Genomic DNA, 15,649 nt, shown 5'->3' on the forward strand with positions numbered 1-15,649 from the left:
AGAAAGATGAGGCGTTCTGCTCGCGTAAAGATTTACAGCCTCGGAAACCCTGTACTTGGTCACTATGAGTCGGAACTGACTTCACGGTACTTAACCACCACCACAACCAGGCCCTCTGGTAATATAGTGGTTATGAATCGGGCTGCAAACCTTATGGTAAGCAGTTCGAAACTCTCAGCTGTTCCTTGGGAGAAAGATGAGGCTTTCTACTCCTGTAAAGATTTATTGGTGTTGTCTAGTGTCGTCGAGTCGATTCCGACCATAGTGACCCTGTATAGAGTTTCCAAGGATCAGCTGGTGAGCTTGAACTGCCGATTTTGCAGTTCAGCCTTGGAAACCCTGTACAGGGTTGCTATGAGTTGGAACTGCCTCCATGGCACATCACCATGACACGATGGCAACATCCACTCTGAATTAGCCTCTAATCCTGGTTCCTTCTCTTACTAATATGGTAACTTTAAGAGCTATTTAACCTCTCTCAGCTTCAGTTTCATCTGTAAAACAGAAAGAATAATACTAGTAGCATTTCCCTTCCGACTTTTGGCGACCTCATATGTCTCAGAGTAGAACTATGCTCCCTAAGGTGTTCATGGTTGTGACATTTCTTAAGCAGATGTTATTGATTGGCGCTGTCAAGTTGGTTCTGACTCATAACAACGCTATGGACAACAGAACAAACAATTGTTGTCATGTTTAAGCCCATTGTTGCCATCACTGTGTCAATCCATCTCGGAAGTCTTCCTCTTTTTCACTGACCCTCTTACTTTGCCAAACATGATGTCCTTTCAGGCCTTTTTTCTTAGGCACCACTGGGTGCATTTGAACTACCAACCTTTCTGTTAGGAGTCAAGCATTTAACTGTTCATACCACTCAGGGACTCCTAGAAAGAATAATGTTGTTGTAAAGTGCTGTGGAGTTAGTTCCAACTTACAGTGACCCTGTATAGGGTTTCCAAGGAGCGGCTGGCAGGTTTGAACTGCTGACCTTGTGGCTAGCAGTCCAGTGCTTATCCTATAGCACCACACCAGTACTCCAGAAAGAATAATTATTGTTGTTGTTAAGTGATGTTGAGTTGGTTCCGACCCTGAATAGGATTAGCCACCTGAATAGGATTTCCATGGAGTGGTTGGTGAGCTTGAACCACCGACCTTGTGGTTCAAACCAACTTTGCAGTCCAGCGTATTAGCCCACAGCACCACACCAGGGCTCCAGAAAGAATAATGGTGGGGGTGGTGTGACATGGAGTAGGTTCTGACTCACAGTGACTCTGCATAGGGTTTCCAAGGCGGTAAATCTTTATAGGAGCACAAGTCTCATCTTTCTCCTGTGGAATGACTAGTAGTTTCTAACTGCTGACCTTGAGAAAAAGAATAATAGTACCTACATTATATAGTTCTTGAGAAGTTTAACTATGATAATATATGGAAAGTACTAGGCCTGTCACACTGAAAGCACTCAACAAAAATGAGCTATTTATATTCTTCTTTAAAGCTCTGTACAACATGCACCATACCTTTAATTTAGTCCAGAAAAATACTGACTCTACATAGCACATAGGAGCACATATGCAAAATGAATTTCACAAACAACTATTGTTCCCGCAAAATAGCTAATAGTGATCTTGTTGTTGTTATTAAGTACCTTATTGTTGTTATTAAAGTCATCGAGTTGGTTTTGATTCATAGCCACCCTATATAGGGTTTTGGAAGAATAGCTGGTGGATTTGAAATACCAACCTTGGGGTCAGCGGTTCAGTGTCTATCCTACAGTGACACACTAGGACTCTAATAGTGATCTTAGGTTATGAATAAGGATATTAATCTGTGTAATACAATGAGTGCGATGGATATTCAGAGCACACACGTGTGAATCTGGGTCTGCAGTCTCTGGAACAGGCCTGAGGGTATAGTGGTGCAAACCAAGAGGGTGCTAGGCCAAGACGCAAACTCTACTCCAAAGACCAGGTAGCCCAAGTGAATCAGATTTACCATTTGCTAGGAATCTAAAGGAGTCCTGGTGTGGTGCTGTGGATTAATGCGCAAGACCGCAAAGCCGTTTGAACTGCAAGGTCAGCGGTTCAAGCTTACCAGCCGCTCCTCGGAAATCCTGTACAGGGTCGCTATGGGCCGGAACGGACTCGATGGCACTTAACAACAAGGAATCTACAAGTGGCAGGGCCTTATAGCCCAAAGTCCAAGCACATCAGCAAAGTGGCCAGAGAATCTGACAGGTAGAAACCTGATAGAAACTCTGTCAGAAAAGTTAAAGCTGAAAGGGCTCATAACACCAACAACCCAGAGAAAGGTCAGCATGAGCTGAGCAGCTGTTCCATCTGGTGCCAGAGGCCTTGGCTGTTGTCTTCTAGACCAGACAGTTTAGGCCTCCCTGATCAGCCCCACCTAGAAAAGTCAATTCTTCTGCTCTTAAAGGAGACTTGCTTATTTGTGGGAGGGAGTCATTCTTAGAAGACAAAGCTATCAGTTATGCCTCAATGGGAAAGAAAGAGAGGAGCGGGGAAGTCAGTATCGAGGGCTTCATCTGGCTCTTAAAGAAGGAGATTGTTGTGGAACCTGAGCCTCCATGTTGTGAGGATTACACGTGTTCTTTCAGAGGTAGGCAGGGGCCTTGGCTGCCAGGGACCCTGACAAGCAGCGACTTGAGCTGTGCCTTAGAGCCTGGGTTGGAGTGAGAGCCATATAGAGGAGGGAGGGCATTCCTGGAAAGGGGGTGGAGTGGGATGTGGAGGGGAACAACATGAGCAAAGGCACGAAGGAAGAATGAATCTGCTGGCGTTGAGGATGGCTTGGAGACTTCACTGATTGGAGCTGGGAGTTCTTACAGGGGGATGGACAGCTATGATTGGATAGCTAAAGTGGGGCCAGATTTGGAGGGCTTTGAATGCCCGACCCAGAAGCATTCAACCTAGCTTCTGACTTGAGATGTCCGTTCAAGACCAAATTACCTATAGGGTGGTTAATGCTAATGGTGTTCTTTGGGGCTTTTGGAAAGTCAGTTTGTCCTCTCACCTGCTTCAGTTGTCCTTATTTACTCAGCGAGGAAGTAACCCTCACTTATCGGGGATGGGGGTAGGGACAATGGTAGTGGTGGTGGAAAATGCTCACTTTATTTGCTTTGAAGATACAAAAAAAAAAAAAAAATCCCATTGCCACGCCAAGTATTATTAAATTTGTTTTCTCCTCCGGTAGCAAGTTCTCTGTCTCTCGCCAGCACCTCCCCCACGTTTTCCTGCTCTCCACCAGCTAAGCCAGTCTCCTCCTTGCACCTCGCGGCGTTTCCCGGGTCTGGCTCTCCCGCGCCCCCCCGCCCCCCGCACCCGTGCGCCCCCCTCCCGGCCCCCAGCGCCAGCGCCTGTAACCCGCACACACTCATACGCGCCCCCCCCACCCCGGGGGAGCGGTAGGTGTTTTGCCTTCTGCGCCGGGCCGCAGTGCGGCTGCGCGCACTGGGCTGCCTCCGGGGCTGGCAGGGCAGTGGCGGCCGCGGCGGCGGCGGGGCCGGGAGCGAGCGGCGGCGGCGTGGGGAGTGGCGTGGAGCCGAGCCTGGAGCTGCAGCAGCGCTGGGCCCCCGGAGTAGAAAGCCCCGGGGGCAAGGAAGGCAGGCTGGGCGGCGCAGACGCTGAGGAACCGTTCTCCTTGGATTTTGGGGGAAGTCTTTCCCCCCCACCTTGTCTTCAGACGCCCCCTCCTCACCCTCTAGCCCCGGCCGCTGACGGGAGGAGGCGGCGCGGGGGGCTGAGGGGCGCCGCCATGCCTCTCCCGCGGTGAAGCGCTCGGGCAGTGAGAAGCCGCTCGGTCTCCCCGGTGATGTCCCCCAGGCGGCAGGCGAAAGCGACTCACTCGAGCCCTGGGGTAAAGGCCTAGCTCATCCAGCTTCCTTCCTCCTCCTCCTCCTCTCCCCCTCCCCCTTCTCCTTGTCATCCCCCCCCTTCGTCCTCCCCTCCCCGTCTCTTCCCTCACCCTTCCCCGCGCCCCCATCTTCCCTCCCTCCCTCCCTCCCACCCCTCCAGCAGCGATGGCAGAGGAACAACAACAGCCGCCACCACAGCAGCCTGATGCCCATCAGCAGCTTTCCCCCAGCGCCCCCAACTCGGGGGTGGCTCTGCCAGCCCTTGTGCCCGGGCTGCCAGGGACAGAGGCCAGCGCGCTGCAACACAAGATCAAGAACTCCATCTGGTAAGAGGATCCTCCATCGCTGGGGTAAAAAGCCCAGGCACATTTCTGCTGCAAAGGGGGTGGGGGGCGGCGGGCGGGGGAGCGGAGGAGGAGGAGGAGAAGGCTGATGCATTCATTGAATGTGGGTTTCCAGAGTCGAGTGCATATTTATAGGTCCTTTGGAGGTGTGGGGACTTTGCATCAGTCCCCCCAAAGCTTTGACCCCTTCCTCAATGGGGAGAGCAGATAAACAAGTTATTTGTGTTTTTCAACCTCGTGGAAGAGAAATATAGGTAGTGATGTCGATGTAGTTCATATTGCATGATGGTGGCATGCATTTGGGACTGGGAAATGTAAAATGTGTTTACTCCTTTTTGTAGTCTTGGAGGAAGAAGTGTGTTGTGAATGGTCACCAAACAGACATTGTGCATAAGAATATTAATATGCAGCACAAAACCTGATGTGTCTCTTCCTTTCAGTTGGGCTAGCTGCTGGCTCTGGATGTTCTTGCCTCCTTTATTCTAAGATAAAATTCCCCATCCAGACACCTTATTATGCTTTGCGTTAATTGTGAAGAAAGGGCTTTTCTTAGTAGGAAAAGATTTCATTTTAAGGTGGTAGTTTTGTATCATGAAGTGATATTTTTAATTTATAAAAGGGGAGTCAAAATAAATATCTTGCCTTTTTTTAGAAACCATAGCTGAAATATCCTTTGGCATTCCTGGACTTTCTTTTAGGAGAAATTCCAATATTTCAGCATTAAATTGAACTCTCTTAAAGACTGATGCCAATCTTTAAATAATTAAAAACACCGAGTCAAGTCCATTCTCTGCTGGAGCCATTGCAAATGCGCTTTGAACATGAACTTGTATGCATTGTTTTGCTGAATTCTTCCTTAACTGACATTTTAAAGAAGTGTAGCACCGTTTTAAAAATGGAAAGCAATATTTAGAATTTGGTGTAAGAGATTACTTTTAATAGAAGTTAAAAAACAGAATTTGAATGTGATGTAAACAAAGCTCTGATTTTGAAAATGAAACCTTGGGGCTCCATCATTGAATCTACTAGGATCTCAAAACTCAATACTTTTATATCACAACCTTAAAAATGAACAGAGTCTAAAGCAACTAGTATTGCATATTTATGCATTTTTAAATGGTGGCAATTTAATGCAAAATTAAGCTTTGTTGTATAGTAATTTTTATTATTTTCTTGGCATGCGTCCATGTTGTCATGATGCTAATATGAAGTAGGTCAGTGCAGGCTTTAATAGTTTCATACTACACAGTAGTTGGTAGTTTGGTGTCTGGCTTTCAGTTTTAAATTTAAAATGAAGTGTAAATATTTTATAAGAGAATGTTTTTGCCTTTGACAAGTCATGTTGTGGCAACTTGAATAGGTCAGATAAATTGTGTGTGTGTGTGTGTGTGTGTGTGTATGGGGGGCGCTTTATTCTTCAGATGGCCACTCCCCCACCTCCTTTTTTAAAGCTATAATTTAATAGATGCTTAGTTTCCTGCATACCTTCAAGGTTTCCATAAAATCAGAGTGCCAATTTTTCCCCCTATTAACATAATGGAATTTAGTGTCTCTGAAATCATCATTAAATTGAATTAATTATCTTGTTTTTTTATGTCTTTAAGAAAGGCATATGGTAAAGTTAATAATGTATATTTTAGTGTTATGAGAACAATAGGGAAATGGACCTTTCATTTACATTTCTGAAACTGGAGTGAGCTGTATAAGCAACTGAGTGACGAATCTGAACAAGAATAATATGCTGTTTCTAGTATATCATGTGATTCAATAATTCTTCCATTGATCATTTATATTTATATAAAGTCACCCATTGCAATATCAATATGGTGACTTTAACCTAGAAAAACTACTGAAGTAGAGTGGGCTTCAGGTTTTGGCACTTGCTCTGAAACACTGGTGAATGGGCAACAGACATCTTAGTCCTCAAATAATGCAATTTTATATATTTATATTTTAATATTGAACATGAATTTTCAATTTAATTTTCAACACTAAAAATCCTATTTGCAAAAAATGATTTATTTATATTACATTTAAGACTTGAGAATGCACAGTATTAGTGGATATATTTAATATATGTCCTTCTACCTCCTACTCCCCAAGACTTACTGTTGTTAAGTGCCATCTAGTCGATTCCAACTCCTAGCGACCCTATGTAGGATAGATACCTCAGGAGTGGCTGGTGGGTTTGAACCCCAAGACTTTGCATAGGGTTTCTGAGGAGCAGCTAGTGGGTTTGAACTGCCAACCTTGTGGTTTGCAGTCCAGTGCTGGTCCACAGTGCCCCCCACACAGTGACTATATAAAATATATTAAAGTGTGAAAACTCCTTTACTGCTATTTTTTCCTAAGAATTAGTATATCTGTTGAAGTCTTGGCGTTATGCTGTGGGTTAATACACTGGACTGTAAAGTCAGTTTTAACTGCGAGGTCGGCAGTTCAAGCTCACTGGCTGCCCCCTTAGAAACCCTATACAGTGTTGCTATGGTTCGGAATCAACTCAACGGCAGTTATCAACAACAACAGTATATCTGTATTAAATTAAAATAATTTTTAATAGATAAGACTACAACTCATTTCACGTATTTTGAGTCAATATATTGTTTTCCTGGATATTTTGTTGTTGTGGTGGAGGTGGTTAGGTGCCATCACATCAAATCCAACTCCTAGTGACCCTCTGTACAATAGAATGAAACCCTGCCCTGTCCTCCTTAGCCATCCTTACCCTTGTTCCTATGTTTGAGCCCATTGTTGCAGACACTGTGTCAATTCATCTCATTAAGGGTCTTCCTCATTTTTACTGACCCTCAGTTTTAAGCATGATGTCCTTCTTTTGGGACTAGTCCTTTCTGATGCCGTATCCAAAATCCATGTGACTAAGTCTTATCAACCTGGCTTCTAAGATAATTTAATACTTGATAATGTTGAGGGAAAGGAGCTCTGGTAGAGTAGTGGTTACAAATCGGGCTGTGAATCACAAGGTCAGCAGTTCGAAACTACCAGCTGTTCCACGGGAGAAAGAGGAGGCTTTCTGCTCCCATAAAGATTTACAGCCTTGGAAACCCTATACAGAGTTGCTATGAGTTGGAACGACTCCACGGCACATAACAACAACAACAATGTTGAGGGAAGGAGTTCTGGTGATATAGTGTGTGGGTTATACATCGGGCTGCTAACCACAAGGCCAATAGTTCGAATCTACCAGTCACTCTGGGGAGAAAGATTTACAGCTTCAAAAACCCTATACAGGGTTGCTGCAAATTGGAACTGACTCAATGGCCATCACCACCACCACCACCACCACCACCACCACCACCACCACTGCTGAAGGAGCCCTGATGTGACGCTGTAGCATGAGCACTGGAATGGTAACCGCACGATTGACAGTTCAAACCCACCAGCTGCTTTCGGAAAACCTAGACAGGGTCGATCTGAGTGGGAACTGACTCAGTGGCACACAACAACAACCAACACGTGGAAGGAGAGGATCAGTTTTGTACTACTTTCTGAATCATGCTTTGGTACCACTATTACTAAGAATTTTTAATTACATTAATAAGAAACGTGGCATTTAAAAATTATCAAATGAGTTTTGCATTTGGTTGATCATAGTTTCTAAATTACTGGACTTGCAGATCGCAAACAAGTCTGTACTTGTCCTCCTACTCTACAAATATAAATATATAAATATAGTATGTGATGTAGACCTTTAGCTGAACAATAAGTTATTTATTATCTCAGTTCATAATTAATATATTCTGTTTATTAGTATAAAATTCAGTCTGATAAAAGTATGCTCATTGTAATTTCAAGTATTAAATGTGCCTTTGGAAAAGAAAAGATATAAATATTCAAAGTTGAAACCATAGTATTTGCTGAGATAAGAAAGTGTTTTTAAAGAGTTGATAATATAGTACATTTTTAAGGTCATTCTAGAAAAATTAAAATATTACTAGTTTGCTAGTGTTGTGATGGATTCCTGGTGTGGCACTGCAGGATCTGCACTGGACTGTAAACCACAAGGTTGGCAGTTCAAACCCACCAGCTGCTCCTTGGAAATCCTATATAGGGTTGCTATGTGTCAGAACACACTTGACAATACTTAACAACAACAATAGTGTTGTAATATTTGTATAACATATTTTTGAATACCTTCAATTCAAGCCCAGTTAACAAGTCTGCAACTCTCTTGACCGTCCTCATTCTCATTCTATAGACAAAGGTTCAAATCACTTACATACCTTACTCAGAAGGAGACTCATTTGCAGAGGTATGTTTTAATACTGAATATCCTGTAAGAATGTTGTTGTATTTTCTGAATAGCATTCTAATATAAACATTTTCATGTAAGAAAACCAGTAGCCCATGCCTTGTTTCTAAACGGAGACTCAGACAACCTAAAACAAAGCCACAACTTACCCTCTGAACCACTTCATACTTCTTTAACTGACATTTTACATAAATCCTCTTTGGCTACCCAAAAATATAATAGAACAAGTTTTCCATTCCTATTGCCTCCCAGTATTTTCATAGTAAAAATATTTTAAAAGATAAAGTAGAAATTTTATTTTATTTAGATAAAAACATTACTGTGCTTTTCCTTTTTATTTGAAACCTTTAGAGAGTAAATTTTTCTGTGCAAAAGAAAAGAAAGAAAAAAATTACATTTGTGGTCTCTTCTGCCTGTTTGTGATTTAGTTATGTTTAAGAATACTACATGGTGATTAACATATCTGCATTTAGGCTATAACATAGGTGGTACACTTTTACTTAGAAGTTCGGAAGAAACCCAGAATATTGTAGAAAACATTCTGACTGATAGTGTATTTACTCAATAGGCGAATTCAGGGATTTTAGAAAGAATCAATTGTTAACCAATTACCTTTTATTAAATTATGATTATGATTATGTAACTCTTATTTTATAGTACCATCTAGTCAATTCTGACTCCTAGCAACCCTGTTTAGAGTTTCTGAGGAGCGGCTGGTGGATTTGAATTGCTGACGTTGCGGTCCAGTGCATCATCCTGCATTCACCCATCAAACTTTTCTTAAAACAGTCTTATAAGATATGCCGTGTTTCTACCCACTGTATGCAAAGAAATAAATGAATAGGGAAGCTGTCAGATTCTTTTGAGTGGTGTGGCTCTGTAGGATAAGTACTGGACTTATAGCCAAAAGGTCGGCAGTTCAGACCTACCAGCCACTCCTCAGAAACCCTATACAGAGTTGCTATGAGTCCAAATCGATTTAATGGCACTTGACAACAACAACAATAAAACAAATAGTGCTGGGCCCATTTGTAACATGTAAGACATGTTGTGTGCCATTGAGTCAATCTGATTTATAGTGACCCTGTAGAAAGCCATTTGAACTGCAAGGTCGGCGGTTCAAATTCAACAGCTGCTCCTTGGAAACCCTGTACAGGGTCACTGTGGGTCTGAACCGACTTGAAGGCACTTAACAACAGCAACATAGAACAAAGTAGAATTGCCCCATAGGATATCCAAGACTGTAATCCTTATGAGGACAGATTGCTAAATGTTTTTTCCTCAAAGCAGCTGATGGATGTGAACCAAGCATGTTAACCTTTGTCAGTAGGGCTACTTCTATGAGACATACTAACTTCTGAATCCTTGAGATTTATAACAAAGTAGAATTTATATATGAGTATGTGTACCATTTTAATGTGGATCTCAATTTTAATTTAAACTAAAATTCAGTTTTATTTTGCTTTTTTGGTTATTTTGGTGTTAGTTGCTGTTAAGTGTCATCAAGTCAGTTGCAACTCATAGCAACCCTTTATAGGATTTTCAAGGAGCAGTTAGTGGGTTTGAAACCACCAACTTGCGGTTCAAATCAACCTTGGAGTCCAGTGCCTATCCTCTCTTATTTCCAGCTTAGTTACAGTGAACAGGATATGGTGATCTATTGGTTTAAACATTAATGCCATTAATTAGTCTTGAGTTTTGGCTCAGAACCTGACTCAGCACCTCAGTTTTGTCCATGGTTCTGGTTCAGGCAGTTTATTAGCTCTTTCTGAGAAACAATTACTGTTCCTTGTATTGAAATTATTGTTTGTTGTTAAGTGCCATGGAGTCATTTCTGACTCATAGTGACCCTGTATAGGGTTTCCAGGAAGTAGCTGGTGGGTTTGAACTGCTGACCTGGTGGCTAGCAGTCTAGTGCAGATCCTACAGCACCATACCAGGACTCATGTATTGAAATGTTGTTGTTATTAAATGCTGTCAAATTGGTTCTGACTCATAGCGACTCTTTATAGAGTTTCCGGTGAGTAGCTAGTGGATTTGAACTGCTAACCTTGCAGTCCATTGCTTATCCTACAGCACCACACCAGTGTTGTTGTTGTTGTTAAGCACCGCTGAGTTGATTCCAACTCAGCGACACTGTACATGGTTTCTGAGGAGCAGCTGGTGGATTTGAACTGCTGACCTTATGGTGTGCAGTCCAGTGCATGTAAAGCAGTCCAATTTTGGAGATTATTTTAACCATGAGTTTGTGATCTTCATGTTGCTGTTAAAATGCAGACTGAACAGTACACCTACTAACTTGTATATTTTTGGGTGGGTGGTTGGTTGACATACTGCCAACCTTAAGTTCAGCTTCCTGTGCCAAACACACAAAAAAACCATAAACTGCTTTTTGCTCTTCTGTAGCCAGACCTCTAGGTTGGTTTGAACCACAAGGTCGGCAGTTCACACTCATCAGCTGCTCATCAGAAACCCTATACAGGCTCGCTATGAGTCAGAATCAACTCTACAACACTTAACAACAATGACAACGTAGCCAGACCAATACTAGCTGTTTCTGATTTTAGAAAGAAAGTAGTTATTACCTTTCCTGTGGTTTGAAACTGGTGAAGCTGTTTCCATATTGGCCAGAGAGACAGGCTAAGCAGTTTCAGGCCCCTCAGTTTTCAACTGTGTTTAGTGTATGTAATTAATATGTATATGTATAAATAATAGACCAATTTGCTCTTTCCATTGGAAAAGGTCTTGAATGATGGTATGTATATACTTAATTTGTTTTCTGCTTCACTAATAGTTTTTGGTATCATTGGCGAAAATGAACTTTGCATTGGTAGGAAAGACACATATATCTATTTGTTTTGAAAAATATGCCTTGAATAAAAACTTAAATCAAGTTGCTTTTTATATTAGAAAATAATGTTGCACACTAAAACTACAAATGCATATAATCAAAATAAACATTCTCTTTTACTCAAATTTAAATACTTTAAACAAGAATAGTACATAAGTACTCAACTAAATATTTGTTATATACAAAGTACTGTGCTAGAGACTGGCATTTGAAGAATGCCCATTCACATGTTTGATTAACCTAATGAAAAATGTACAGTAAGACTTCTCTTTTACTCTGTGACCAGAGAAAGGGACAAGTGTCAAGATTGTTGTTTGACCTTAGCTTCTTCATCTTAAAATGAAAGGTTGTACTAAGTAACCTTGCAAGTTCTTTTCATTTAAATTTACATGATTCTATTACTAAATTTATATCGACTACAATAAGAAAGTAAGTACACCAAAAGCAGGGTGAGAGAATAACAGATTTAACTTGTCACAGGTAATCCAGAGAATATTTTCAGTGGATAGAAATGACAGGTCATTGTGGCTTGGGTGTTATTTCTTGTTACACTATGCAAGGGTTGTTTTGTGAGCTTCAGTCTGCAAATATTTATTGAACATGTATTACATTGAAAGTATTTTAAGAGTTATTGTTGATTATGTAAAAATATTTCAGACTCTGTTTTTGGGGGTAGTTTACTAGCTGCTAGTTGAGAGGTTGCAATAGGGGCATATTTGTGTGCTTTTGTTTATAAAGATGCTAAGTACTTACAAGCACATTACATGAGTCTTTTTCTTTAGTTAATAATATAACCTTTTTATATTATTAGTGAATTTGTATAATACATTTAATTATATAAATAAGAAACGTATGTATTCTTTTCGCAAGAATTTAGTGTAGACTTGAACTTTATAACCCTTTCTCTTTGTCTAGGTTAATGAGCAATTCTGACATAATGTACTTTATCCATTATAAAGAACAAGATAGTAAGATGGTTACTCCATAAATTGACCAAAAGAGACCACTTAAAAACAGAAACAATGCTTTTTACTCATGCTTTTATCCAGCACCTCCTTCTCCACAGGTCTTTTAGTTGCTTTCTCTTCTGTTTTTTGAGGTAGGAATAACTTTTTTGCTCTAGGCAAGATGGTAAAATAAGGAAAAATAAACTCTTAAGGACTTTACTTACTGTATTTGATTATTGACTGACTTTCAGATAATTAGTATTATAATTATAGTTTATATTATGTTGTTGTTGTTGTTAAGTGCCATCGAGTCGGTTCCGACCCATAGCGACCCTGTACAGGGTTTCCGAGGGTGTAAATCCTTACGGGAGTAGAAAGCCTCATCTTTCTCCCGCGGAGCGGCTGGTAGTTTCGAACCGCTGACCTTAAGGTTCGCAGCCCGATTCGTAACCACTACGCTATTATAGAGTTTATAATATTCAGTCTTAACATATGTGAATGAAAATGTTAAGACAATTTTGCGTTTTTGAGTCTTTATAAAGTGTGTGTGTTTTAGCACTTACTCTGATTTGTTTCATAGATTGTTGTTGTTGTTGTTAAATGCTGTTGAGGTGGTTCCAATTTAAAGCGCCACTGTATAGGGTTTCCAAGTCTGTACATTTTTACAGGAGCAGAAAACCTCATCTTTCTTCTGTGGAACAACTGATGGATTTGAACTGCCGACCTTGTGGTTAGCAATCCCATCCTTATTCTACAGTTCCACACCAACTATTCCATGGATCATATACCAGGAAATAAAAAACACAGTGCATTTGGGTTAATTATGTATAGTACATCTTGTTGTTAAGTGCTGTCGAGTCAGTTCCGACCCATAGCGACCCTGTATAGGGTTTCCAAGGAGCAGCTGGTAAATTTGAACTGCTGATCTTGCAGTTCAAATGGCTTTGCAGTCTGGCGCATTAACCCACAGCGCCACACCAGAACTCCATAGTACATCTACCAGACATTTATTCCAATACCTCTTACGTATATTTTGAAGGTTGTGTGGACAGATAAGGTATTTGAGAATAAACTAAAAACTTACAAATAGTTCTTGCTGTTAAAATTTCTAATAGATTCCTGATTTTGGATAGTGAGAGGTCAGACTTACACCTTGGTATTCCAATCTGTTATGTTTCAGGATTTTGAAAGACAATAATTGGTACAATGTGAAACACCATCTCCAAATAGCCTTGTTGTTGTTATTCGTAACCACTACGCTACCAGAGCTACTCCAAATAGCCTTACTTAAGAAAAAATTTATCTGAGCCCATGTGTTTTCTGAACAGACTCGATGGTATTTAACAACAACATTTTTTTTCTGAGTTTGGGTAGCAAGTTTTCAGATAGAGGATACCTGTACAGTCATTTCAATACAGAATTAGCAAACTGATTTGAATTTGCATACCCACCTCCCAAGGACATGGGACTGAGAAATGATGGTAAGCAGCCTCGTATTTGCCTCCCCTTTTCTCTATGGAATCAGTTATTTTTAATATTTGAAGCTCTGTAAAAACAAGGCATCAGAACTATTGGTTGTCTTAAAGGATAAGAGTTGCTAGGCTTCATTGACACAATACAGAGAGCACTTGGATTTGTGGTGCTTTTTTTCCTTTCTACTTGTATTCTTTTTGCTTCTCTGGTTTTTCTGCTTTAATCACCTTGTGCTGCCAAATAGCTATAAGATGTGAACAGAGGGGTGACTGTAGTAAATGACTAGTTCGGTTTGAATGCTTTTTCTTTGCTTTCGTACCCCCTTGGTTCTTTGCTTATACATATGTTGGTCCTTTTATTTTAAGAACATTTCCCCTTTTCTGCTGACTTAAGCACCTAACTTGAAGATCCTATTCATGAACCCTGTCTCTATGAAACATTCTCCATTTCCAGGCAGCAGTGATCTGAGTTGTGTAAATTAAATTTTCCCCAACAATTTAAACACGAGATGATGAATACATTTTAATGAGTTTTTACTAAATACTGAACATTATAGTTTTCTAACATATAAAATTCATAGGAGCCCAGAGAGTGATTATGAGGTTAAGTCAAAAGTATTGCTACAAAATTTTAGCAATCTTTATTAAACAAAATATCAAAATGTGAAGCTATTGATTCTCAATATATCCTCCATTTACACTTCTAAAGGCATTGCTTCAATCCCTCTAACCCTTCTTTTTGGAGTCCTGGTGTGGTGATACAGAATAATGCACTGGACTGAAAGGTCGATTTGAACCACAAGGTCAGCCGTTCAAACTTGCGAGCTGCTCCTCAGAAACACTATACAGGGTCGCTAAGAGTCATAACTGATTCGAGGGCGCTTAACAATAATAACAACAACCCTTCTGTGAAGATCCTTGCACTCTTAGATTTATACCACATCAAAATGGCAATTTTGGCATCCTCAGGGGACTCAAATCATGCTTCTTTTCACTGTTATTTGAGCTTGGGGAACAAAAAAAGTCTGAAGTGGTGGTGCGGGGGACAAAGTTTCCTATTGAAATTCTCATAGGACAGTTCTTGTTACCCTTCAAGAAGAAGCAGGTGCATAGTTGTGATGGAAAGAATTCCTTGGTGCAACTTTTCTGTTCTTTTCTCACCAGTACAGACTTTAGTTTTCTTAAAATTTCTTCCTAATAAGCTCTGTGATCTCCTGTGCCCCATGAGAAAATATATAGCAAGGTTAACCCCTTAGGAGCCCCAAAAAGTAGTCTCCATAGCCTTCTGAACTGACCTCAATTGTTATTGTTATTAAGTGCCATCAAGTCGGTTCCGACGCATAGCGACCCTGTATAGGGTTTTCGAGGAGCAACTGGTGAGCTTGAATTGCTGACCTCACAGTTCAAATGGCTTTGCAGTCTGGCGCATTAACTCACAGCACCACACCAGGACTCCTTGTTATTATTAAGTGCCGTCAAGTCGATTCCGACCCATAGCGACCCTGTATAGGGTTTCTGAGGAGCAGCTGGTGAGCTTGAACCACCGACCTAGCAGTTCAAACGGCTTTGCAGTGTGCCACATTAACCCACAGCGTCCCACCAGGACTCCTAGATCTCCCCAAAAGGTCAGAGATAGAAACACCTTTAGAAGTGTATAAACCTAGATGGAAGTTATACTGAGAAGCAACTAGCTTCACATTTTGAAATTTTTGTTTCATGAAGGTTTTGGTAATTTTATATCAATTCTTTTTTATTTACCTTCACATAAGAAATTTTACACATTTACTAGGGTAACAGTGCCATTTTAGTTAACATCTTATTTAGAGTAAAGTTGGTACTTCTGAAACCCCGGGAACTGTATTTTTAACAAGATGCTTCAATTGTATAAGTGAATCAT

The 15,649-nt window shown here is 40.9% G+C and overlaps 1 protein-coding gene and 1 pseudogene across 1 annotated transcript in view; both read left to right on the forward strand.

The window, feature by feature from the left end:
- The window catches only part of LOC102842019, a 26,265-nt pseudogene extending 22,479 nt beyond the window's left edge, over positions 1 to 3,786 (forward strand).
- Positions 3,787 to 4,033: 247 nt separating this feature from the next.
- RFX7 (regulatory factor X, 7) overlaps positions 4,034 to 15,649 on the forward strand; it is a 160,226-nt gene continuing 148,610 nt past the window's right edge. Inside the window, exon 1 of the mRNA XM_006831618.1 lies at positions 4,034 to 4,194. Coding sequence (XP_006831681.1) covers positions 4,034 to 4,194 — 161 coding nt within the window. The remainder of the gene's footprint in view (positions 4,195 to 15,649) is intronic.

The sequence above is a fragment of the Chrysochloris asiatica genome, unplaced genomic scaffold (assembly GCF_000296735.1).
Source record: "Chrysochloris asiatica unplaced genomic scaffold, ChrAsi1.0 scaffold00004, whole genome shotgun sequence".
Taxonomy (NCBI): domain Eukaryota; kingdom Metazoa; phylum Chordata; class Mammalia; order Afrosoricida; family Chrysochloridae; genus Chrysochloris; species Chrysochloris asiatica.